The following is a 26,600-nucleotide window of genomic DNA, read 5'->3' on the forward strand; positions in this document are numbered from 1 at the left end:
AAAAGGGGCAGTAGCTACTCTCGGGGGCTGCATAGTTCAGGCTTGATGTCATAGTACTAGGACCACTGGAACCACACTTCAGGAAGCAACAATATAACTCACAATTTTCTTACTTCAAACGATCACTGCCTCTCTACAGTTTAGGTTTATTGTTTTGTCTCACTTACACTTACTAATAGGTTCTACTTTTCTTTCCACCAACACCCCATCCAAAAAAGGAGGAGAACCATGAAGTACAAAAGAACAAGCTGAATTTAAGAACCAGAAATCCATTGCCACTCTACTCCCTTCCTATACAGATGTAACTGCCTATCCCTTGATTCCTTTAATATTCTATAAAGCCTATAAACTCATTTATAGATGACACATACAATGCCTGGTGTAATCTGGCATTTAATAACATTTACTTCAAAACACCGAGAAATTAAGAATATATATTTTAAAAATAAAACAAGACCCTATTACAAAAAAAAAAAACACTTACCGAATCCCTCTGCTACTTGCACTGCATTAGATGTAGCAAGACTCAAGAATAGTATCCACCCCCTAGCAACTCCCAAGGTTATAATTCTCAACAAATTCAATCAAATTTCATTGAAAACAGTTGTCAGTGATTGTTTTTCTGATCAAATTAAAGAAAAAAATCTCAACAGTATGCCCAGTACACATGGGTATAGTCCCTCAACTAAAATGTTGGTGATAATTTCCTCAAAGCCATTCCTGTCACTTATCCCCATACTTTGTCTTACACAGCTACAAATCATTTTAGCATCAGCACTTCTACTCAAAAACTAATGCTCTACTATCTTTTGATTCTCACTTTTCTTTCTGATATATTTATAAACCTGAAGGAGCAATCTGCACAGTGGAACACATGTAGAGCCAGTTGTAAAAAGTGCCACAGCAAATGCTACAGCACACCCCAGGGGAAACTTCAGAAACTGGTCAGATGATGTGCTAGTGAGTGAGCTGATTCCTACAACAAATCAACACAAGTCCCAAAATATATCTATAAAGGGTAGTGGCAAAACAGGAATTTAGCTCTTCAGAGAAAAACAGAAATGTGAATAGAATCAGATTTTAACTCAAAGCAGCAGAAGTACAGAAAGCCTTAACATTTGCTATTAATAAAAACCAAGGGCAAGAATTGGCAAAGCACACCTTGCTTATAACATTAGTTTGTCGGTTCCCTCTGAAGTGATACCTGAACCTCTTTTGAAGGGGAGTCAGCATAATCTGGATGGGCAGGATGACAGCAGGGGATGCAGGAAGAGAGTATTTTTCTGGAAGTTGTTTTGTCTCAGTAAGTAATTCATCTCTGACATAGTCAAGTCAAGGAAAAAGAAAAGCATATGTATATGTGTGTATATACACACACACACGTATATGTATGTATACACACACACGTATGTGTATACACACATTTCTCCAAGAGACATATATGATACTAAGTAAAATTAATTATAATACAGATAATATGTAGTCTAACTTTACATTACATGACTTCAGTAAAAAGTACATGAAAAATGTTATTAGAATTAATCTGTCTTTCCTAAAATAAAGAATAATAAGTAGTAAGGAAACATATTCAAGTAATCGTGCTATTAAATTAGTACTAAGTTACTAAGGTTTCTTCCCATTTGCCCATTTTTTTGATTGTCCCATGAGACCTATATGTGATGCAAACTTTTACAGTCATGCATTTCAGAACTCCTCACAGCCCTCCCACCCACATGCAATTTATGTGGAAGGAGAACAGTCCATGGGAATACAGAGATCAAGTCCAAACCCACTACTCCCTGGCCACTTTCAGAAAGCTTTACTCTCTGGTCACTTTACTCTCTGGCCACAAATCCACTCTAGAAAAAAGAAATTTTAGTGAGTTTTAACTCCAACAAAGATACGAGGTTTGTAGTTTCAGGAGCTGAGAAAATAGTGTCTCCAAGTTACTGTATATCTCAGGGGCACTGGCTGGTCGACTTATGCCAACAGTTTGAGACTGAGGGGGTGCGATGAATGGCCAATGAAGCTGTGCTAAAATTTCCTCAAAGTCACTGTAACAGAAAAGTGACACAAATATTACAGTAAAATACCGTGAGCACCAAATATCCATCTGAAAGCAATTACCATGAAATATGGATAAATTTCTTGCCTTGTAAGCTTGTCCTTGAGAATTTTATGCCAGAATTTAACAGTGGCTCTCATGAACCCAAGAAGATGAGTACAGGATGATTCCTGAAGCTTGATGTCAAGTTCTGCCATAGAGACCAGAGTAGAAGCTGCCTCTGGGACGTTATTGGTCATCAGATACTGCTGAATGTTATCACTGCAAAACAAGGCAAAACAAACTGTAAAGACAGTTTGTCCACAATAATTCCAAATGTGGAAAAACTGCTGTTTCCTCCTGCTGTATATAAAGCTACATCCAAGAAAGAAGGAAGCGCCACCTTGGAGTGGCTTTTTTACCTGATACGCAAGTCTCTGGGAGCCTGGAGTCCTCAAATTCAGCATCCTTCTAAGAACAGTGGCCTGTGTTCAGGATACCTCCCTCCACCTTTCCCTTCCCACCCCTCCCAAGGTAAAAGAATTTTCCTTTGTCACATTCCCTCAGGCACCACTCATTTCTAATAAATCTGTCTTTGACAGAAGTCTGTCATATCTTAATCCAAAGGGGAGAATGTGGGTGGCATCTGGTAAGGTCAAATATGGTAGACTTCAATTTTTACCTACTTTGCCCAGCTAAACTGGATTATAGGAAACTTAGGGAGGTGGCACCTCAGAGTTTAGTCCTTTCAAGTTACTGTTAGCCAAGTTGCAGACAAAACTTAAGGTAAGCTCTACAGCAAGGGTAGCAAACTCAAATGCCTCGCAAGGCCTGATGGGCACAGTAAATGAAAAAAGCAAAGTGGGCGGGGACTAGGACAAGCTAAAAGGCACATACCCCATCCTAAGGTTCCAGCCAAGTGCTGCCACACTGGAGTGTAGGTCCAATGTAGCCAAATCTTAAAATTTTTCAAGAGAATCCAGAAATCAAGATTTCCATGTAAAATCAAACCAATTAATCAAATTCTTTAAAAGAAGCCAAATACAACCTATCTTCAGGATTCATTCAGCCCATGACTACCATTTTGCATATTGGCTAAATAAAACAAAACATTTAAAACTGAAATGTTTCTTTTGATGAAAATAACATTCCATATCTTAATCCAGAATAGGAACAAAATTTAACCTTTTCAATAATTAATCTCAGTTCAGGGGTCGGAAGTGCTCTCCCTCTAGGCAGCCTGTGTACATCCTACCCAGGCCTGGCCACTTTGCTAGGTGAGAGTAAGCTGGGACTCTCATCCCCTGCTGAGTGCCACGCTTCGGTTACGCTGCTGGGTGGGCACAGCACCCTCAAGCGCAGGAATGTGTACTGCCACCCTGCCCATCTCCACTATGCACTAGTACTTTCCCTTCTCCCTCCAACACGAGCGGCCTTTGTTTTCCACCATCACTGCTTCAGGCCTCAACAATCATACTAATCTCATGTGTGTATTATTCTATTTCTGACAGCCCTTTTGGCCTTCCCCTACGCTCATTCTCTCATTTTTCGTTCTTCTCCTTTCCTAGTCATTCTTACTAAGTTTTTTAACAGATTTTGTCTTGTTTCTTAAATTTTTCATTTATTTATTTACTTATTGGCTGTGTTGGGTCTTCATTGCTGCGTGCAGGCTTCTCCCCAGTTGTGGTGAGCGGGGGCTACTCTTCGTTGCAGTGCGAGGGCTTCTCATTGTGGTGGCTTCTCTCGTTGCGGAGCACGGGCTCTAGGTGCACGGGCTTCGGTAGTTGTGGCACGTGGCCTCAGGAGTTGTGGCTCGTGGGCTCTAGAGCGCAGGCTCAGTAGTTGTGGCGCAGGGACTTAGTTGCTCTGCAGCATGTGGGATCTTCCCAGACGAGGGCACGAACCCTGTCCCCTGCATTGGCAGGTGGCTTCTTAACCACTGCGCCACCAGGGAAGTCCCCAGATTTTGTCTTTTATAGCTATTTTCAGAATTTAAATCATGAAACCAAAAAATCTACCAATGTAGGCAGAAATGTTAATATAGCTTGTTTGAAAGGCAATACCAGACACTCACAATCAACTACCAGTGATATGTATTTAATTCAAAAAGAGTTACAATAGACCCTTGAGGAACATGGGTTTGAAGTGCACGAGTCCACTTATACACTGATTTTTTTCAGTAGTAAATACTACAGTAGTACACAATCCCTGGTTGGTTGAATCCGTGAATGTGGAGCTAAGGATAGGGAGGAATCGTGGATACAGAGGGCTGACTATGAGTTGGATGCAGATTTGACAGCTGAGGAGAGCTGATGCTCCTAACCCCTGCGTTGTTCAGGGGTCCACTGTATTTCTTTATTTTTCCCTATTCAAAAGCAGCAGGACTCTGTTTTTCATCTAATAATAAATACTGTGTAGCTCTTCTTAGGTGATACCCACTGAAAAAAATTCAAATTATAGAGAAAGCAATCCATTCATTAAGTGACCGTCTCTAAAAGGTAAAAGAGGAATATTACCACACTGATGAGTTGGCATTATAATCATTTTTATCATGTGTTCACAATATAACTATAGGACTTAAAACTTTTTACTTGGATTACTTTCTTTCAAACGCAAATTAAGCTCCCTTAAAAGTTTATGTTCATTCATAATAAAGGAAAAGAATCATTATCATAATGCTATTTTCGTAACTGGTAAAATCACATTATTATAATCTTTAATTAACTCAATTATTTAATGGCATGCACGTACTCTCTAAGACATAGCCTCAAAGGAAAATAATAATTATGAGAACAAGGAGGCCTATTTTACCTCAGTTCTTCAATTTGTGAAATCCATTTAAGATAAGCAAGATGCCGTTCAATCTCTTCAATTTGGTTAATCATGGCTCCGAGATCTTCTATCCAGGGCTGTGCAGTCAGCAGATGGCTGTTAATGGAACTGAAGAGATGGCTTTCTTGCTCCAGAAAGTGATTAAGGAATTGCTTTGATTCTTCTGCATTTTTTAAGGCACTCTGAATTCTTTTAGGGATTTCTGATGAAACTGTAAGTACCTGCCCATACCAAAAACAAACAAAAAATAAAAAACAGCAGCAATCAGATAAGATTCTCATTTTTTTCTCTTTTTTATTAGTTACCTTCAAAATGCATGTTTGTTCTAATAGAAATGAAAATTGTCATTTAAAAGCTTCAAAAGAAACGTTGGGTTTCTGCATCCTGTACTAACCAAACCTCAACATGAAATGCTCTATGTGGAGGTGTGTAGGGAGGGCCCCCAGTAAACATCTTTGGATCTACCATCATGAAGCTCAGCACTTTCAGAGGGTCCAGCCAAAGAACATTTACCTGCTTTATCTACTAATAATTTTCTTTCAGAAACAAATGAGGCTCTGATACTAAAAGTCTGGGTAACTATTTGCAAAAGTTCCCCAGGTGATTCTGATTTAAGCCCAGCTTGAGAAGGAACTATTGACTTGGTAAGATGATACCCAGGTAATGCCTTTAGATATGATGTTTATTAAATAAATTTTTCTTACAGCAGATAGAAAAACATATACAAATATCAGGCATCAGTACAATATGATAAGAATATTATAAAGGAATTTCAATTTAATCAACACTGATTAGACACTCTATACCAGGCACTGTGCTAGGGTCTGACAGATAAATTAGACACAGCATCTGCCCTTAAGCTCAGCTGGTATGGAAGAGAGATGTAGGCAAACCTTCAACAGTGGGATTAGTGCAATAAAAGAGATGCCAGGTGTAATGGTGTACGAAGGCAGTGCTTCCCAGACTTGAACATGCATAGGAATCACCTAGAGATCTGGTTATAGTGCAGATTCAGACTTAATAGGCCTGAAGTAGGGACTGAGATTCTGCATTTCTTACAAGTTCCCACACTTTGAGTAGAAGGTTTTGGGGTGCAAGGCAATTGTGCTTGCATGGCTCATGCACAGACCTTTGCAGGTTGGGTGGAAATTTTTAGGGAAGTTTGCGCCACCAGGGAAGTCTCCCACTGGATTTTTTAAAACATTATTTCAGGTAATATGTTTATTATAAAAAGAAAAAAACTTGAAAATACAAAAAGATATAAAGAAATCACTTGTGGGACTTCCCTGGGGGCACAGCGGTTAAGAATCCGCCTGCCAATGCAGGGGACACGGGTTTGAGCCCTGGTCCAGGAAGATCCCACATGCCGCGGAGCAACTAAGCCCATGTGCCACAACTACTGAGCCTGAGCTCTAGAGCCCGCGAGCCACAACTACTGAGCCCGTGTGCCACAACTACTGAAACCCGGCACCTAGAGCCCATGCTCCGCAACAAGAGAAGCCACCGCAATGAGAAGCCTGAGCACCGCAACGAAGAGTAGCCCCAGCTCACTGCAACTAGAGAAAGCCTGCTCACAGCAATGAAGACCCAACACAGGCTAAATAAATAAATAAATTTATTAAAGAAGAAAAAAAGAAAATAAATCACTTATTAACCAACCACCCAGAAATAACCATTATTATAATGTTATACTTATTTTAATGTTTTCTCCCTATGTGTGCATATATAAAAAAATTGGAATGATAGTGTTGTAACATTTTGGTATCCCATGAATTTACTTTTAAAAGCACATTAAAAGTCATTGTATGAAAATGTCAGACATAAATGTCAGACATAAATCATTATCAGTAGGAACTTTCTCTTTTACATAATTTGTAAAACACCTAGCACATTGTAGGTCCTTAAAACCTATTAAGCAGTTTTAAATGATTAGACTGTTTGTCACAATCTATATTTTCAAAAATGCCTATATATTAATGGTTATATTTACATTATATTATAATGAGTATAGTACTGATATTGTTTCAATGAGTTTTAATACTTGCCTGTTCTTCTAACTGCATTTTACTTTCTGTCATCTGTTCTATGAGTTTATCAAGTTTCTTTAAAGATTTAAGGTCATTTCCGACTTCCTTTTCTATAAATACCGCCACATAGGAAGGGAGATCACCGTTATCTGTACTTTCACAGACTGGTTGGTTTCCAACGACAGCTGCAATATTTATGTCACCTAAAATGAAAGAATAACAATTACTCAACACCACCAAGTACTATGGAGTTAAAGGAAATGCAAAAGATATACAAGGCAACATATCTACTTTCAAAAGTTAAAGAAAACACTACCTATATATGGCATTTTTGTATATATAGTACTTGTGTGTATATGTATATATACACACATACACAAAAATACCCTAATGAATATAGTGTGTGTAAATGAATATATGTATGTATACATACACACTGTATTTTATATATTTATATAAAGCAGTCAGCCCTCCACATCCATGAATTCAACCGACTGCAGATAAAAAAAAAGTTTTTTAAATCCAAAAAGTTCCGAAAAGCAAAATGAATTTGCCATGCTCCAGTAACTATTTACATAGCATTTGCATTGTATGCAAAACTATTATTATTAGCATTAGGCATTAAGTAACCTAGAGATGATTTAAAGCACACAGAGGATATGTGTAGGTTACGGGCAAATACTATGCCATTTTATATAAAGGACTTGAGCATCCAGGGATCTTGATATTCGCAGAGGTCCTGGAACCAATGCCCCATGGATACCAATGGATGAGTGTATATATTTATATATATATATGGGTATATATATGCATATAAATACACATACGCACACACACACACACACACACACACAAATACCCAAATGAATAGCTATAAAGCAATCTATCGATCAAGTACTACTATAAAATGCTTAAGAGCTTAGGAAATTCTGAGTGAAAGAAAAATTACTAAACTCTGTCCTAGTATCCACAGGTTGCAATAGATGTTGGCATGACAGTGCAGTTACAAACAGAACTAAACTTTTCTAGACAACTGTGTATCTTAAGAATCTTTTATTACTCAGGGGAAAAAGGTCAAATCTGATTCTGCTGATGCAGCTTTTATTAAATTATTAATATATTTTCAAAATTTGCGAGGAATCAGATGGTATAGTCTAGAATAACACCAAAGGAGGACTCTGGTTTTAAAATGTTTAAAAAAAAAAAGAAACAAAAAAGGTATTGAAAGATCTCAAGTATATGAAAAAAATCTGAAAGGGAGAGCAATGAGTAAAAACTCCTCCTGATATAAGAGTAAAAGAGTTTTAAAAGCTTCAGAAGCGATTGTACAAAGATGTCCATTTCAGGGACTTCCCTGGTGGCACAGTGGTTAAGAGTTCGCCTGACAATGCAGGGGACACGGGTTCGAGCCCTGGTCCAGGAAGATCCCACATGCTGTAGAGCAACTAAGCCCATGAGCCACAACTTCTGAGCCCACACGCCTAGACCCTGTGCTCCACAACAAGAGAAGCCACCGCAATGAGAAGCCCGCCCACCGCAACGAAGAGTAACCCCCGCCCGCCACAACAAGAGAAAGGCCGTGCACAGCAACAAAGACCCAACACAGCCAAAAAAAATTTTTTTAATAATAAAAATAAATTAATTATAAAAAAAAGATGTCCATTTCAGAAACGGAAAAAAAAAAAAGAAATTTGAGAGAAAACACATTACCAGGAAAACTCAAAATGACTAATGCAACCACTAAATTGTACAATCTAAAGTGAGATTCTTCCCATGGCAAATAAACTAGAATTGGCCAGTTCATATTGGACTTATTAAATATGACAAAAACAGGTGATTTGGAACCCTCTTAAGAAAAGTGGTAGCAGAGGCAACATGTACTATAGCAGAACACACAATACCCAGTGAAAACAGGAACGCTATGTAGCTTTGCTCTCATCCCACCAAGTATGTGAAATTCCCAGAGTCCACTCCTTAGTCTATGCTTGAAAGTCGATCATTTCCTGTAGTTCACAAGTCAGTTTTTCACTCTGCAGGAGTCTATACCTTCTTCCACTATCCAGAATATTTAAGACATAATTAAGCAATTTAAGTTACCTTGAATTCTTTGTGGAATGAGGGAAGATTCAAATATATAAATTTAAAAATTCTGATTTTTATTTAAACAAAACACTTAAAACAAATTTCTAGTAAACAATCCACTTCAAAGGCAATTAAATTATTTTCCATGGTCCTACATTTGTGGACCAACAGCACTGCTCCTCTCTTCCAGAGTATCTCTACCTATACTTTTGCTGATGATCTGTGCCAGCATGGCTTTCTGAATGTGCCCTGAACCCAAGAAACCTGAAGGCTCAAAGCAGTTTCTTGACAAAGACCCACAGCCGGCTGCCATGTCCTTCTCCTACTCCCACCCCCATGTGCTAAGATGAACTGCTTCCTTTTGAAGTGTGTTTCCATGTGTAAGCTACTCCTTTTGGTTACTTATGGTTTCCTTCTTCCTGAAAAGTTTAGGAAACCTGAAGTTTGGGTCAAACTTTATAATGGTAACTCCATGTCACTGTGCAGCCATTAAGTTCCCTGACATTAAACACGCTCAAGGGACTTCCCTGGTGGTGCAGTGGTTAAGACTCTGTGCTGCCAATGCAGGGGCCCCGGGTTTGATCCCTAGCCAGGGAACTAGATCCCACATGCACACCACAACTGAGAGTTCACATGCCACAACTAAGGAGTCCACATGCCATAGCTAAGGAGCCAGTGAGCCGCAGCTAAGGTGCCCGCCTGCCGCAACTAAGACCTGGCGCAACCAAAAGTTTAAAAAAAATTTTTTTAAATAAAAAAATAAACCACGCTCAACTCTAGTAAGTCCACAACTTGAATGATTCCACATACAGGGTTTAATCTCCCTAGAGATGAGTTGTACCTAGAAATTTAAAAAACAAACAAAAAACAAGATACTGTAAAAATTCAGAGTAATAGCCATTGAACTCCAAATGAAAATAAATACTATAAAATAAGGGCCCTGAGAAAAAGAGAGTAGAGTTCATAGAAACCAAACATTAGAATAAACCTGAACATACAGTGCATTTCTCTACTTCAGGTTTGCCTGTAGGATTTGGTTGTCTCTAAACAAACCATTAATGGTTTGTTAAAAGTTTGACTGTACTAGTATATATTTCGTTACAAGGACTACAACAATTTCTAAAAAACAAAACAAACAAGATGTGTACATGAGAGATAAAGCTGGGGCAACAATACAGAACCTCCTGAGAGCTCTGCTAGTTGGACTTCACCTCTGTTCTTCCTTGGAGCTGCCCTTGTAGAAGTGGCTCTTTACCAAAAATAAAGCCCTTTTTTTTTTTTTAATTGAAGTATAGTTGCTATACAATATTATATGTTACAGGTGTACAGTATAGTGATTCACAATTTTTAAAGGTTATGCTCCATTTGTAATTATAAAACATTGGCTATATTCCCCACATCGTACAATATATCCTCATAGCTTTTTTTAAAAATTTTTATTGGAGCATAGTTGATTTACAATGTTGTATTAGTTTCAGGTGTACAGCAAAGTGAATCAGTTATACATAAACATATATCCACTCTTTTTTAGATTCTTTCCCATATAGGTCATTACAGAGTACTGAGAGAGTTCCCTGTGCTATACAGTAGGTCCTTATTAGTTATCTATTTTATATATAGTACGGTGTATATGTCAATCCCAATCTCCCAACGTATCCCTTCCTCCCCCTCCCCCCCCCCCCGTAACCATAAGTTAGTTTTCTACATCTGTGAGTCTATTTCTGTTTTGTAAATAAGTTCGTTTGTACCATTTCTTTATGTTCCATACATAAGCAATATCACATGATATTTGTCTTTCTCTGACTTACTTCACTCAGTGCTTATTTTATACATAATAGTTTGTAATTCTAAATCCCCTACCCCTATATTGCCCCTCCCGCTTCCCTCTCCCCACTGGTAACCACTAGTTTGTTCTCTATATCTGTGAGTCTGCTTCTGAAAAATAAAGTTTTAAGGAAACAGCAATGAAAGGCAAGAGGTTATAATCAGCCTCATTAAAAAACAACAGTCACTTCTGACAAAATGAAGATAAGAATATCTAGATAAAGATATGCCTAAATGCAAAATGTAACTACAAGAGATTAACATAATATATACCAGTATTTAGTACTGTGTATGTTCCCCTCCCCCAGGCCTTAAAAAAACCAAATTTTCCTTTGTTCTCTTCAATTTATAAGAATTAAAAGCTTCTTCACATGCAATGAGAACGAGTAGCTCACTGGTAGGTAGAAGTGAAACTAGTAAGAGTCTATGCCTCAACTTCCCTACTATAAATTCTAACATTTGCCCAGCCTACACTCAAAGGTTATAAATGGGACTAAAATCCATGTTTCCTGAATTTCAAAACAATATTCTTATTTTCTTCTCCTTCAGATACGATCAGAATTGGCTGGTCTGCATCAAACTTTATTACTACAGGACTCCATCTACTATTAAGTACAGGAGTCACAATGTTGACTTTTTTTTTTTTTTTTTTGCGGTACGCAGGCCTCTCACTGTTGTGGACTTCACTGGCGGTCCAGTGGTTAAGACACCATGCTTCCACTGCAGGCACTGGTTTGATCCCTGGTCGGGGAACTTAGATCCCGCATGTCTCGGGGTGTGGCCAAAAGAAAAACAAACAAACAAAAAAACCCCGCGAACTACAGGTCAAATGGCCCAGGCTCTTCCACCGATAAATTTTTTTTTTTTTTTTTTTTTTTGCGGTACGCGGGCCTTTCACTGTTGTGGCCTCTCCTGTTGCGGAGCACAGGCTCCGGACGCGCAGGCTCAGCGGCCATGGCTCACGGGCCTAGCCACTCCGCGGCATGTGGGATCTTCCCGGACTGGGCCACGAACCCGTGTCCCCTGCATCAGCAGTTGGACTCTCAACCACTGTGCCACCGGGGAAGCCCACAATGTCGACTTTTTTAATTTATCTTATATAAAACATGTGAGTTGTGTGGTATATCTGCATACACAGAGGCAGGGCTATGTGCAGAGGGAATGTTTTGTGAAGATAAGCTTGCTGTAGCTTAGGGAGTAAATTCTATCTTCACCTTTTACAAAAAATTATACTCTTTTGATTTAACCATTTAAATGCAGCATAGTACATTCTTAGTCAAATGACATTCTTCAAAATGACACAATGGTGATTTGGGGGGGGTGGTTAATGTCTCTCCTTTCCTCTATTTTTTGTAAAGAGCACTTCCAATTGCAAAGAAATTGACCAAGCCAACAAAGGAGGGTCTACGGCTCCGTGGCATCAACTTCCCAGGCATCTGAATGGGGCAAAGGTGGAAATGGGAAGGGTTAAACTGAATGATGTGAGGTACTCTCAAATCCTTTAAGGAAAAGGAGCTAACTTGTGGCAGCTGTGACTGTCAAGTGCTATGAAGTACTCAGAGCTTTCTTTCTGAGGCAGATTGCAGCAACAGGCAATGTTAAGGGCAAGTCTAACTCCTAAAGCCAATATGGTAACACAAGCACCCTTTCTGTTACTACTACTCATTCCCAGACTATTTGCCGTGATGAGAAGAACCAAAAACCCTCTGATGGAACAGCTGTGCCATGCTTCCCGCTTCCTCTCCCAGTAAATTTCACTTCAAAAGGCCCTCAAGATTCCTTGATTTCCAAAATCTTGCCACATTTAGCTTATAGAAGTAAAATACCAAATGTCCACCCCTTGGTGTATGCTCCTGTCCTAGGAAGGAAATGGAGATAGTGACCTTTTCCCTATCCAGTTCAAGAGCCAGGAACCAAGTTATCTGTTGTGCTCTTCCCAGATCAACGATTACCTGCAAATTCACTGAAGGTAAATACAACTGAACAATGATCATTTGACTCCTTTGAATGCAACTAAGGTGGTGGTCATCTCTCCTAGATCATTAGCCCCTCGAAATTCCTGATGCTTAATAAGTTGATGCTTCACTGAAGTAACAGGCAGGCCCCAATTACTCTGAATCCAGTATGAAGGGCAGCACTGGAGTGAAACCACAGAAGTCCCTGCACTAGGTAGGGCACAGGAAGTGCTCTTCTCCAAATCATCCCATATTTTACCATCCGGAAAGGCAAAAATATGTGTATGATGATAATCAGTATTTAATACAGAAAGAGAAAAAGAGATGCTTCATCTAAAACATAACAGGCTAAGACCCTTCTCGATGCAGACCCTTGAGGGCAGAGTTTTGGAGAGATGGCTGGGTAGAAAGTGCTAAGGTGTTTGGAGTCCGCTTACTTTTCTCCTTGATGTTCTTCCTTTGGTCACCGTTTTCAGAGCAGCACTAGAAGGAGATCAGGTGTGACAAACGCATTAAGACTGAAGTGATAGGTGGAACTCGCACAGGGTTCCCAGAGGGCATCCACTGGAAGACAACAAGGTCCCAGCCCCCTCCCTCTGGGGCCTTCCTGAGAGGTCAGGATCTGGAGGTTCTAAAACGGGCCACCTCCCTGGGGCCACCACTGCCACCTCTCCAGGCCCGGCCTCCAGGGCCACCTCCCCAGAATGACCTGTGTCATCTCACCGGGATCACCAGAGCCACCGCACTGGGACCACCGCCCCCGGGAAGTCTTTGCCACCTCACCAGAGTTGCAAGAGTCATCTCCCCCGGGCCACCGCAACCGCGTCCCCAGGCCGCCAAGGCCACTTCATCGAGGCACCCTCCCCTGGGAGGTCTGTGCCACCTCACTGGGCCACCAGTGTCCCCGCCCCGGGCCATAAGGGCCGCCTCACCCGGGCTGCCGGCGCCTTGCCGAAATCGCCGGCCAGGAGCATCCTGCCTCCGCGCGAGTCCTCGGCTCCTTGCGCAGCCAGCGTGGCCAATGGACTCCGGCTCCGGCCAGTGATCAGACACCAGTAGGGCTTCGAGACCGTAGCTCCCAGAGCCACAGCAACTTCCTCTGCCGTCTCTCTGGTTTCTTCCTCTCCTCCCAGAGAGGCCCTGCCCACGCAGCCGCCGGCCGTTCCCGGTGGCTCCGCCTGGCGGCGGGGGGCCGGATCGGCTGCTCTGGAAGGAGAAGGGGCCGGGGAGGGGATGGGGGGAGGAGGTCCTTCTCAACCTCGGTAAACCTCCTCCACAGCATTGGGGTCGTTAAGGATGGAGCTTGCAGGTATCCCTCTCTGCACAGTGTAAATTCAATATGAATCATTTCAACTTATATTTTAGATGATATCCCAGATGTTCTTGAGTGTGAGGAGGCGTGTTGACTAGCTTTAATGTAATTTGGTTGGACAGTTTAGTTGCGGAATTTCCAGTGTCTTTATCTTTGGCTCTTTCTTTTAAGGCAGATCAAATTCAACTAGAGGTGACCCTCCAGCTTCCTACCTGGAGGGTACAGATCTGGTTGTAAACACTCTGGGACCTGAAAGGAGGAAAAGGACTCTGCGGCTAACATACACTTCAACCAGTGCAGAGACCAAAAAAGCCTGTCCTTTGCCAAGGAGGGGACCTAGGAGTGCCAGCAAGAGCTGAGTAGAGGACCTAGGGATTTGACAATTTCAGAAACAAACATGGAAGGTGGTATCGCGGGGACGGAAACAAACAGGGGAAGGGAAAAAAAGCAGCCCTTAGAGAAAACAGAAACCATTCAATGAGGAGAAAACCTTATTTATTTATACATTGAGATGTGTGACACCATTGCAACCATAAAACAGTAACAGGCTACTATTTTAAAAGGAGCATTCAGAGACAAAAAAAAAGTGATAGTAGAAATGAGAATTCAATAAAAAGGTGGAAGATAAATGTTGGGAAGTATCCTGGGGGGAAAAAAGCAAAAGGACAAAGAAATGAAAAATATGAAAGAAAAAATAAATTAGAGGACCACTACAGGGGGTTCAAAATACAAAAAATAAGAATTGTAAAACAACAACAACAGGGATTAGGGAAGGAGTTATCACCAAAAAAACAAGAAAATTTCCCCCAAACTAAAGGTCATGAATTTCCAGCTTGAAGAGGTCCCACTGAGTGCCAAGCACAATGGGTACAACTTGACTCATCCCAAGGCTCATCATTGTGAGATTGCAGCACACTGGGGGCAAAAAGACAATCCTAGCCTTCCAAAGAGAAAAAGAGATCATTTAGAAAGGATCAAGAATCAGCATATCTTTTGATTTCTCAAGGGTCACAAAGAAAGCTAGAAGACATGGGAGCAGGTCTATTAAATTCCAAAGAAAATTTATTTCAAACTGAAATTCTGTACGTGACTAGTAAACTACCAATCAAGTGTGGATAAAGAATAAAGGTGTGGGGACTTCCCTGGTGGCGCAGTGGTTAAGAATCCGCCTGCCAATCCAGGGGACATGGGTTTGAGCCCTGGTCCAGGAAGATCCCACGTGCCGCGGAGCAACTACGCCCGTGTGCCACAACTACTGAAGCCCGCGGGCCTAGAGCCCGTGCTCCGCAACAAGAGAAGCCACTGCAATCAGAAGCCCTCATACCACAATGAAGAGTAGCCGCCGCTCTCCGCAACTAGAGAAAGCCCACGCACAGCAACGAAGACCCAACACAGCCAAAAAAAAAAAAAAAAAAAGGATAAAGGTGTGTTCAGACATTCAAGAGCTCAAAAAATTTCCCTTTCATTTATTTCTCCTTCCTCAGGAAGCTACTGGAGATGTACTCCACTAAAATGAGGGCTAAACAAAGAAAAAGAATGCATGGGATATAGGAAACAGAAGACACAACACAGGAGAAAAATAAAGTGGGAAGCCCTGAAAACAGCTGTGCACTAGACGTAGATGGTGCAGGTCAGAAGGCTCCAGAAGAGGCTCCTTCAGAAAGATGAGACTGATAGAACTTCTCATCTATCTGAATCTCTGGAGGGAGAGGTTTAAAGAATCATTAAGAAGGCTTAGTGATGAACAGTAAAAATAAGATCATTATTAACTGCAAGAAAAACAAAAAATTGAGGAGAAGTAATCATAGTATATTACTTAGCTCAAGATGTGAGTAATGTTTACCTAATTATAATGAAGTAAACACAAATCTGTTTTTAAAAGTACAGTATAACTGGGAACTTCTCTGGTAGTGCAGTGGATAAGACTCTGCGCTTCCAGTGCAGGGGGCCCGGGTTCAGTCCCTGGTCAGGGAATTAGATCCCACATGCATGCTGCAACTAAGAGTTTGCATGCCACAACTAAGGAGCCCTGGAGCTGCAACTAAGGAGCCCACATGCTGCAACTAAGAAGCCTGCCTGCCACAACTAAGGCCTGGTGCAAACAAACAAATAAATATTTTTAAAAAGGTACAATATAACTATATTAGGCAGATAAAGGGAAGGGAAGTGTGGTGGGGCTGGGGGAAGGAAGAAGAGCTAAACCCTAATTTTCCACAAGTGAAGTCAATAGATAGTGCCTAAAAGTGAGACATCAAGAAATAGCAATGCAAACATTTTACATAGAGAAATGAAGGTAAAAAAAATCAAAATAACCAGTTGAAAGATGAAGTGACTTTGAGGAAAGGGAAACAGGGAAGGGGCAGGGTGGGGATACAGTCTCTTCTGTTTCATTGCAAAACTTACAAGGTTTCTATAGAATTATTTGACTGTAAATCACAGATATGTATAATTGATAAAAATAAAAAATAAAATTAAAGGAGAAAAAAGATTGCTCTAAACCCCAATTTTTACCTCTGAACAATTCATATTCCAGTGAAGGAAACAGATGAAGTTTAAGATTGAGTGCAGTAAGTTCAACAAGGGAAATGTTTGCAATGACTGAGGGAGCACAGAAAACAATTAACTACTATCTGGGGAATGGAGAGAGTTATCTAAGATGGACAGAATGCTAGACAATAATAAGGATGAAATGAGATAAACTGTGTGTGCTAGGCACTTAGCAATCCATAGTACTGGTGTGGAGTTAAAAGCAGGATCCTGAATATTATACATAATAATATACATGTTAGGATGTAATTTTAGAGTCAAGGAGAACATTAAACTGTCAAATGTTTATTAGAGGGAGTTGGAATGGGGAAGAAGTTTTGAACACTCCTGTGTTATTTTAACTATAAAGGCCAATAAAGAGCTGCCTTTTTGGAAAACAAAAAAGCAAAAAATGCATGTTTTACTTGGATCTTGTCTAAGGAAGTTTAGGCTGAAATGCAAAAAGGGTAGGTTTTGATCGTGGACCCAGTTAATGTCCAAAGAAACGTGAACATTCTTTCCTCAATACGTGCTTGTGGGGAGTTGGGCCACAATCTCAGAGAAGGTACTTTTTAAAGTACAGTTGACCATTGAACAATACAAGTTTGAACTGCCCAGGTCCATCTATACAGATTTTTTTCAATAAATACTTACTACAGTACTATATCATCCGCAGTTAGTCGAATCCACGGATGTGGAACTGCAGATACAAAGGGCTGACTATAAAGTTATACTTGGATTTTCAACTGGAAAGAGTTGGTGCCCCTAACCCCTGCATTGTTCAAGGGCCAACTGTATACGAAAATTAAAAGTTTAGATTGAATTTCTACTGTGTGGGTGTGGTAAAAATACTTGCAGTTGCTGTCATTGGTACATTAACCTATGAATTAACCACAGTTCAAGAAAATGTGATTGTACATGCATTAGGGACGGAAAAGTACTCAAAGTACTTAACTGAGGCGAATAATATCAGCGGAAGGCAGCATAGAACGCAACCAGTCTTAGCGAATTACGTATGATCAGCTAACCAGATTCCCACATGTAAACCCAGATTTTAAAAACAAGTCTACTGCTGCTATGGAAAACTATATGGGGGTTGGTCAAAAATTTTAAAATGTAATTACCATATGACACAGCAGTTCCCCTCTGGGTATATACCCGCCGCCAAAGCGCAGGTGCGACCGCCTGAGAGCTCATGGAGTGAAAGGACCACGGTGAGCTCCAGCCTCGCAGGTTGCAAGGCCAAAGGGTGCAAGCAAGAGGCCTCCCGGGAGCCACTGAGCAGGGGTGGGAGGGAGTGGGCGGGATCTCCTCCACAGGTTGGTGGGCGGGGGCGGAGGAGGCGCGGCCGGCGGCGGAGGGCGTGCTCCGCCCCGGGGTGGGGCCAGCCGGCAGCGGCGCGTCGTTGCGCCGCACGTGTGCGAGGCCAGCCGCTGTGAGTCCGTCTGAGCGCGGCGGGGTCCAGGTGCTCACCGAGCTCGCTGCTTATGCCTGGCCGCCCTTGCGGCTGGTTCTTACGAGTGGCCCTTGCCGCCGCCGCCCTCCTGCGCCCGGAGCAGCGCGCCCGCCTCCTTGTCGCCCGGTCCGCGCCGCGCGCGCGCTCTCAGGCCCCGGGTAAGTGTGCGACCTCCCCACAGCCGCCCGGGCTCTGCGGCCAGCCCTCGGCCCTGCCACGCGGCCCAAAACCCCGCCCGGAGGGGCAGCGTAGACTGGGAAGGCGTCCCGGCCGTGGTCTGAGCCCGCGGCGCGCCCGAGGCGCCTCCATTACGGATCGTGCCTGCGGGAGCGTGGCGGGAGCCCGGCTGGTTCTGCGGTTCGGCGGTTCCAGCCCCGCCCCCAGCTCTCCCGGCGGGTCCTCGCAGGCGCCGCGCCCTCCCTCCTCCCCGCGGCGCTGTTAGCCCGAGGATCTCAGTCCCACTCCTCCCTTTCTTTGCCCCTGAGGCTCCCTAAACTCTTCTTCCTCCCGGAAGAGAAAACCCGCCTTTATCCCGAAGCCCTTTATAGCTTCCGTACACCGCTGAGCCAGGCTTCTACCGGGTCCAGCCCACGTGCTTTCGTTCTCTTATTTATCTGTCATTACTAACAGCGAACCTACTACGTGCCAAGCAGGCACTCAGGTGACTGCTTGTTTTGTATACGTCTTCCAGTGTAGGAGCAAACCGGAGTTTTTCTCGGTCAGTGTTTAATGAGTGGATGGAGGAGGTGCTGCTGGGCGTGTTGACCCATCCGCACGGAGTCGTTACCGCCAACCCTGCACCGAGAGGTTTAACAGTACACCCTCATTGCCTGGGTATTAGCGCCTGCCAAGAAATAGGGTTTGGAGAGTTTAGTCTTTTAAATATTTGGTTCCGTTGTCCGACCCTTTTTTTTTTTCATTCCGAAAATATAGGGTTACTAAGGACTTTTGTTTCAAGTCTCTAATCTGTGAAGCCGGCATACCCCCCATCACCTTGGCAATCCTTGCCTTGCACCTCCTTGCCTTGGCAATCGAGGCACCTGCCCAAAATCAGACTGTACACTCATACTGGATAGGCAGTGATGTTGTTCAATCATTAGGCAAAGTAGCCAACAGTTCGTGTGTATTAATTTATAACTCCTTTTGAACGTATCTTTTGATTGATAGAAGCTGGTGCAGTAGAGCTGTTAATGAAACGTGGCTTTTGGCCCCAAGTAGGAGAGAAATAACAGCCCAGCTGGTCTGTTGAATAAGTTTGCTCCTGCCTCAGGTTCTTTACAGGCACTGTACCTGCTGCCCGAACACACACATCTTTTCATGTCTTCCTTCAAGTCTTTGCTCACAAGGCACTTCGTTAGAGAGACTTCACTAAAGAGCACCCCTCGTACTCTCACTGTCGTTACTCTGCTTGACTTGTAGCTCTTATGCGTGCATGTTCTGAGATTGTTTTATTTTATTCTCTGATATGTAAGCTTAATGGGAGTAGGAAATTTTCCTCTTTTCCCCAGTGCCTGGAACAGTGCCAGACACATAAGAGGTGGTTAATAAGTATTTGTGAAATGAATGAATCTAAGGGACTTAATGACTTCGCATATTAGAGTGTGGTATGTGTGCTGCCCTGAAGAGAGTGCTCTTTATTGTGAAAGCTGGAGGGATTCTTGATGGTTTGCAGAGGACGGAGGATAGATGCATTTAAAAAGTGGAAGTTGTGGAGGGTTTTGAAGTACAGATAAGATTATTATGGGTCTTCATTAGATGTTCATTTTGCAGGAAGTAATGTTAAGGGACTGTCAGTCTTGTATTAAAATTTTGAAAATGCTAAACTTTATTTTTGTTGTGGATTGTAGAGGAAGCTTATTGGTGAATCTAATGTCTTAATGAAACAGACTTTTAAATACTGTTAAAATTGTAATATTTCTAATCCCATTTGGCTCGTTCAGAGTGTAAAAGAAACAAAACCTATTACTTTAGTATTCCCTCTAAAGAATTGTGTAGGACGTTGAGTTCACGGGTAAGTATCATTAAATTTCATTCTCTTCCCGGTCGTAGCATCAAGTTTCTGGTCGATAAAGATTTTAGTTGACGTTTGAGAAGCTCTCATTAGTATCATGGATAGTGTTTTTGTACAGCATTATGTTTCTTAAAATTTTTTTTTTAATTTTATTACCATTTAGAAAACTCATAAAACTGGTCCCTTTACTCCCCATCCCCCCCCTTTTTTTTAAAGCCAGTCATTTTTTACAGCTTTGAGGTAGAAGGCTTGAATATGTATGTTTAGATTATCCTGAATGCAAAGCTCATTTCCTTAGGGAAATCAAATGGGGGCGGTCAGGGTTGTTTTATTTTTCTGGTTGAATTCTTCTTGGCCTCTTGGATGTTCACATGATTCATTCTCTCTCTCATTTAAAAATTATATTTCATTTCAGTCTTCTCTTTTGTGTAGTTTCTGCTTAAGAAAACAACACTGATTTGAGTTCTGCCTCGCTTAGCACAGACGTTTGCATACCTTTTCTAGCAAATATGTTCTCGGCTTCTAGGCCCACAGACAGAACTTAGCAAAATTTATGTTGAGTGATTTATAATCACTTGTGCTATATATACTTTAATAATCTCTGTGTTAGGGCCGTTGGCTAAAACAAATGGAAAGTATACTTTTGTTTAATGAGCTTGTCTTTACAATTAAATGTAACAAGAAAAAGAGATCAGGCAAGTGTCCACAAGTATCAAGAAAAGGACTGCCAAAAGATACTAAAGGTCTGTTTATTTGGTGCTCTTGGCAGTGCTTTGAGGGTCTCTTAAAATTAAATGGTATCTGAAGGAGAAAGCCATGTTTAATCATTAGCCCAGAGAACAAAAGAAGCATAAGAAGCTTTGGTTTTCCCCAGACTCAGCAATACAGTTCTGCAGTGGAAACCATCCATAATAAATATTAATGACCAACAGTTGAATAGCAGCAGCTAGTACAGACCTTTGACCAAGTCATCATTTTCAGCTTTAAAGAGAAAGGAACTGATACTTAAGAGAGGTGACCCACGTGGTAAATGGCAAAACCTAGATCAGGCTCCAAGTCATATGCCCAAACTGCCAAGCAAGAGTTGAAACCAGTGGTTGATACTTCAGATCCACGATCTGCTAGTATTCTCATTCCAGGGATGTTAGGTGTAACAATGCTGTCCTAAACCTTCTAGAATTTCATTCACATAGGGGAGAGTGAGGAGATGGGGTGATGTCCATATTTTGGCTTAGGTGACTGGTAGTTTGTTGCTAACATTCCTTGAGAGGTGCAATTTAAAAGAAGTGCAGGGCTTCCCTGGTGGTGCAGTGGTTAAGAATCTGCCTGCCAATTCAGGGGACACAGGTTCGATCCCTGGTCCGGGAAGATCCCACATGCCGCACAGCAACTAAGCCCCTGCGCCACAACTACTGAGCCTCCCCTCTAGAGCCCGCGAGCCACAACTACCGAAGCCCACGCGCCTAGATCCCATGCTCCGAAACAAGAGAAGCCACTGCAATGAGAAGCCCGCGCACTGCAACGAAGAGTAACCCCTGCCCCATGCAACTAAGGAAAGCCCGCGTGCAGCAACAGAGACCCAGTACAGCCAAAAAAAATTAATTAATTAATTTAAAAAAATAAATAATAGGGCTTCCCTGGTGGTGCAGTGGTTGAGAGTCCGCCTGCCGATGCAGGGGACACGGGTTCATGCCCCGGTCCAGGAAGATCCCACATGCCACGGAGCGGCTGGGCCCGTGAGCCATGGCTGCTGAGCCTGCGCGTCCAGAGCCTGTGTTCCGCAACCCTGAGAGGCCCGCGTACCGCAAAAAAAATAAATAAATGAATAAATAATAGAAGTGCATTTGTGGTGGGAAATGATGAGATCACTTCGGGGCATGTTGAATTTGATGTTTGATTCTACCTCTTATCAGACTATGTGACCTAGAGCAAGATACTCTGTTTTTTAGTGGCTAAGGTGGGAATATTAATGACCCCTAAGTCACAGGGTTGAAGCAAGGCTTGATTGAGCTCCCTGTACACTATCATTGTTTAGCGGTCATTATGATTGCCTTGGACCCCTCCCCTGAGTAAATCAGGGAGTTGGAGATGCGTCTTGGCTGGAAAACTTGGGAATGAGAAGGGAACAGGACTGGGGAAGCCCAAATTTAAGCAGCATGTTGAGTAGGAGGGGAAAAGAGCACCTGAGAAGCAGGACAAAAGCACGGAGTAGAAGCCAGATCTTCCACCAGAATGTAAGCTCCACGCTGGCGGGGCGTTTATTTGATTTGCTAGGGTGTCGCATGCAGTACCTGGAAATAACGCCTGGTACAGGGGTGCGCGGTGAGTATTTGCTGAGGGGATGGAGTGCAGGGATGAGGAGTGAGTGACTGTTAAAAGGAGTCTGGAATTCCCTTCAGAGGGGTGCAGTTGCAGGAGAATGGTTATAATAAGGGGTCTTGTGAATGTGCTGGAAGGAGGTGTGTCTGTCCCAGGATCCCTGTTTTCTTTGTGAGTGGCACACAGGACTTGGAGAAGACCCTGCTGACCAGGGATGGCCAGGCAGTATAGAGGGCTGTCACAAGAGGAAGTCCCCTCACTTGGTGATGTTTTCTCCAGCAGCAGCCAGGAACACAGATGGAGATAGTAGGATTGGTACTTGGTTGAGGTTTAGCAAGGATCGTGCAGCTGGGCTAGTGAGCAGGAGTGTTGAGTGTGGCTTAGGAGTTAAGAGCTGTTGAGGTTTGGGGCGCTTGAAGAAATGAAGATGGAAGGGGTGGTATCTTGGGACTGCAGGTCTCTGTGTTTGAAGAACAAGTGATGGGAGAGAGGGAGCAGTAGAGCTGGACAGAGTGGTGGTTTGATGAGAATAGAATAATTAGTGTACCTTTTGATACCTTGAACTCTTATTTTTATTATAAAAAATTTCAAACATGCCAAGTAGAGAGAATGATGTGATGACATCCCCATATTCTCATCACCCATTGTTGTTTCAACAATTATCAACTCATGGCCAGTCTTGTTTTAAATCTATACCCCACTGCACTTTCATTCATCACTGGTAAACTATTCTGAAACAAAGTCCAGACTTCATATCTTTTCAACCATAAAGATTTCATCCTGTATCTCTAAAACAAAGATTCTACTTTTAAGTGTAACCACAATGATATTATTATACCTTAAAAAGTTGACCATGTTATCTTTTAATGAAGATACTTTTTTTTGTTTTCTAATTAATTAATTAATTTTATTTATTTTTGGCTGCATTGGATCTCTGTTGCTGTGTGCGGGCTTTCTCTAGTTGTGGAGAGCGGGGGCTACTCTTCGTTGCGGTGCGTGGGCTTCTCATTCTGGTGGCTTCTCTTGTTGCAGCGCACAGGCTCTAGAGCGCAGGCTCAGTAGTTGTGGCTCACGGGCTTAGTTGCTCCGCGGCATGTGGGATCTTCCTGGACCAGGGCTCGAACCCGTGTCTCCTGCATTGGCAGGCGGATTCTTAACCACTGTGCCACCAGGGAAGCCCCATGCTATCTCAATGTCATCAAATATCCTTACTGTTTCAGTATACCTGATTGTTTTATAAGTACCTTTTTAAACAGTTGATTTGTTTAAACCTGGATTCAAAGAAGGATCCACCCATTGCATTTCTTTGTAGGTTTATCTGTACGTTACCCTTTCCTCTTTTTTGTCTTGCTGCTTATTAGTTGAAGGACTGTCCTGGTCCTTGTTGAGTTTCCCACATTCACACTTTTGCTAATTGCTTCTGCATGGTGGTGTTTAACATCTTTTGTCCATGTATGCCATCTAAACTAGTAGTTAGACATAGGGTTTCAATCAGTAAGAACTTCATAGATAACAGCGTGTCCTTTCAGGGGCCTGCAGTGTCTGGTTGTCTATTTTTTGTGATGTTAGTGGCCATGGATGTCATTGCCCAGGTCCAGTATTTCATTAGGGAATTGCTACTTAGTAGGTCTTTGATACCTGTAGATGGGGAACAGTTTCAGCACCTGTTTCAAGAATTCTTCAAAATATCTATTGATGCTTGTTATACCTCTCTGGATTCTCTGGCAGGCACAAAAGAATTACTGTCCTCAAAGAATCTGCAGACCTCTTGAGGGAGAACAGGGGACTGGCATTTATCTAGTTCCTACTGTGGCCAGCCACTCTGTGTTTGTCATCTCATTTAATCTTCACCACAGTCCTGTGAAGCACGTATCATTCCCGTTTTACAGCTGAAGAACAGAGGCTTGGAGAGATTAAGTAATTTACTCAGACCAGTTACACAGCTAGAAAGTGGTGAGGGAAAGCACGGTATCTGGGTGCCCACATGGGTAGTGCAGATGAAGGGAGGTAAAATGGGAAGACATGGACTTAACAGAGAGGAAGGCATGGGAGTCAGGGCTCGTGGTCTTCAGATGAGTCTCAAAGGACAAGGGAGCCCAGGGCTGAGACAGGTGTGGAGGACCTCCCGCAAGAGAGAGCTCGTGAATGGTCAGGCTGGGAGTGGGCACCTGTGCGGGCTGGGCCTCGGTCGTCGGAGGCCTGTGTGGAAGATAGTGGCACATGGTGCTGGATGATGGATGGTGCCGAAGCAGAAGGTTGGAGCAGAGGAAGTAACTGGTGTTTCCATCCAGGCTTATGGCCATCACGTTGTTGAGAGGGAGGCTGATGAGTTCTCTGCGTCCTGGGTAGGAGGTAGACGTCCTGCAGACCGTGAAGTCTGAGCCCCGCTGCGGATGTGGCTGTTACTGGCCGTGCTCTCCTCTTCTCACCTCAAGAAGGGAATCGGGATCTGCTGGTAGATCCTGTCCTGCCAGCTGGGAACGTTGTGAGGGTTTTTTGTTTTCGTTTTTTTCTAGAGCTGTCTGTGTCTTTAGTGGCCAGCAGGCTGCTTGAGGGGGATGAACCGGGAGGCGCGGGTGGCCCCAGTGCTGGATTGTAGGTGACTGAGAACTCGCCTAGGTAGTGGCCCATCATCCCAGGCTGATTTCTACCTGGCTGAAGGTCTTGCCGTTGTAGATGCCCACCATGCTGCCCACCGTCTCGGGCAGGATGATCACGCTGCACAGGTGCTTCTTCACCACCTGGGGCTTCTCTGTGGGTGGCACCGCCTTCTCGGCCTCGTGCAGGCACTTATGCAGTGACGCCGCTCCCTCCGAAGCCCGTGGTTCCGCATCATCTGCTCACAGGACATGTCCAGCCCCTGGTTGAGGTCCACACCGCCACTGGGGCATCGGGAAGCCATTGTGGGTTTGGGGTGAGAATATGTGTGACACAGTGTAATAAGTGGCCATGGGATGTACCCCAGGTGCCAGCAACACCGCAGGACTGTACGTGTGCTTATATCCCTCCTACCCCTCATGCCTCTTCCTAGGGTCCCCGTGTCAGGAAGAGCTCCCCTTATCCTCTCAGTTCCCCGAGACAGAAAACCTGAGTCATCCTGTAGCATTTCCTCTTTCCTCTCACATTTATCACCCAGTCCTGTCCGCACCACCTCTTAAGTGTCCCTGAATCCACCCCTCCTTTCTGTCACCTTTGCCTCAGCCTTAGATCAGGTTGTACTGATTTCTTACCTCAGTTGCCATCTTACCTAATCTCCCAGCCTAACCCCGGTTTTTCTCTTTGAAGGGATACCGCGAAATCTCTCTGACTTATGCATCAGGTGACGATTTGTTTTTTCGGATGTAATCTCCTCAGTTCAGCTTGGTGTGGCTTCCGCCAGCTCCCCAGCTTTAAGTGTAGGTTCTCTGCGTGTGTGTTTTACCCTCGTGATGCATGGTGAGCTCAGTGGGGTTGCTCCCGCGCTCCATGCTCTCCCGTGCCTCTGCACATGCTGTACCACCTTCCTACCGCTTTTTGCACAGCCTCTCTCTTACTCGTTCCCCAAAGCTTGACTCGGGTGTTCACATCTAGTCTTCCATTAGGAAGAGGTCTTCTCAGACCCCCTCACGCCAATGCCCCCTGAGGTCTTCTGTGTGTTCCCATGTCTCAGGGAAGCCCTGGGCCCTGCCTGCCTCCGTCACTGGTGTGCAGGCTCTGAGGACAGTTTCGTTGATATAAAGTGAGAATGAAACACCATCAGAATCTCATAAACTAGCATTCTCTTTTACTATACCTTGCTTAGAACACGTAAAGAATAAGTGCTTTCTTACTTGGATTAGACATAATTTTGTATAACTAGTTGTAGTCTACTTCAGTTCCCGTTTCTTGGTTTCTTCCATTTTCTTTTTTTTTTTGTCTTTCAAAGGAAATTGTTTTTACTGACATTTTTCTCTACTCCCCCCCTCTTCTTTTTTTTTTTTTTTGTAGCCTTCCACTTTTCACTTTTCTTTCCATTCTTGACTTTTGACAATGAGGCAAGATCAAATACGGATTCTTTTTTTGTGTGTTTTTTTTTTTTCTTTGCGGTACGTGGGCCTCTCACTGTTGTGGCCTCTCCCGCTGCAGAGCACAGGCTCCGGATGCGCAGGCCCAGCGGCCATGGCTCACGGGCCCAGCCGCTCCGCGGCACATGGGATCTTCCCGGACCGGGGCACGAACCCGTGTCCCCTGCAT

At 43.1% G+C, this 26,600-nt stretch overlaps 2 protein-coding genes across 3 annotated transcripts in view; one reads left to right on the forward strand and one right to left on the reverse strand.

Moving 5' to 3' along the window:
- Nucleotides 1-13,863, reverse strand: part of RINT1 (RAD50 interactor 1) — a 27,039-nt gene extending 13,176 nt beyond the window's left edge. The window contains exons 1-7 of the mRNA XM_060020269.1: nt 13,697-13,863; nt 13,202-13,247; nt 6,922-7,106; nt 4,856-5,097; nt 2,153-2,326; nt 1,905-2,054; nt 1,162-1,318 (exon numbers count right to left, since the gene is read on the reverse strand). Of these exons, the coding sequence (XP_059876252.1) occupies nt 1,162-1,318; nt 1,905-2,054; nt 2,153-2,326; nt 4,856-5,097; nt 6,922-7,106; nt 13,202-13,247; nt 13,697-13,738 (996 nt within the window). The 5' untranslated portion in view covers nt 13,739-13,863. The remainder of the gene's footprint in view (nt 1-1,161; nt 1,319-1,904; nt 2,055-2,152; nt 2,327-4,855; nt 5,098-6,921; nt 7,107-13,201; nt 13,248-13,696) is intronic.
- A 4,174-nt stretch (nt 13,864-18,037) lies between these two features.
- Nucleotides 18,038-26,600, forward strand: part of PUS7 (pseudouridine synthase 7) — a 57,372-nt gene continuing 48,809 nt past the window's right edge. For both annotated transcript variants that reach the window (XR_009520593.1, XM_060020274.1), the window contains exon 1: nt 18,038-18,216. Coding sequence is in view for 1 of the 2 variants with exons in the window: in XM_060020274.1 (XP_059876257.1) it covers nt 18,090-18,216 (127 nt within the window). In the remaining variant the exon portion in view is untranslated. The remainder of the gene's footprint in view (nt 18,217-26,600) is intronic.

Source organism: Delphinus delphis, chromosome 9, assembly GCF_949987515.2.
Source record: "Delphinus delphis chromosome 9, mDelDel1.2, whole genome shotgun sequence".
Taxonomy (NCBI): domain Eukaryota; kingdom Metazoa; phylum Chordata; class Mammalia; order Artiodactyla; family Delphinidae; genus Delphinus; species Delphinus delphis.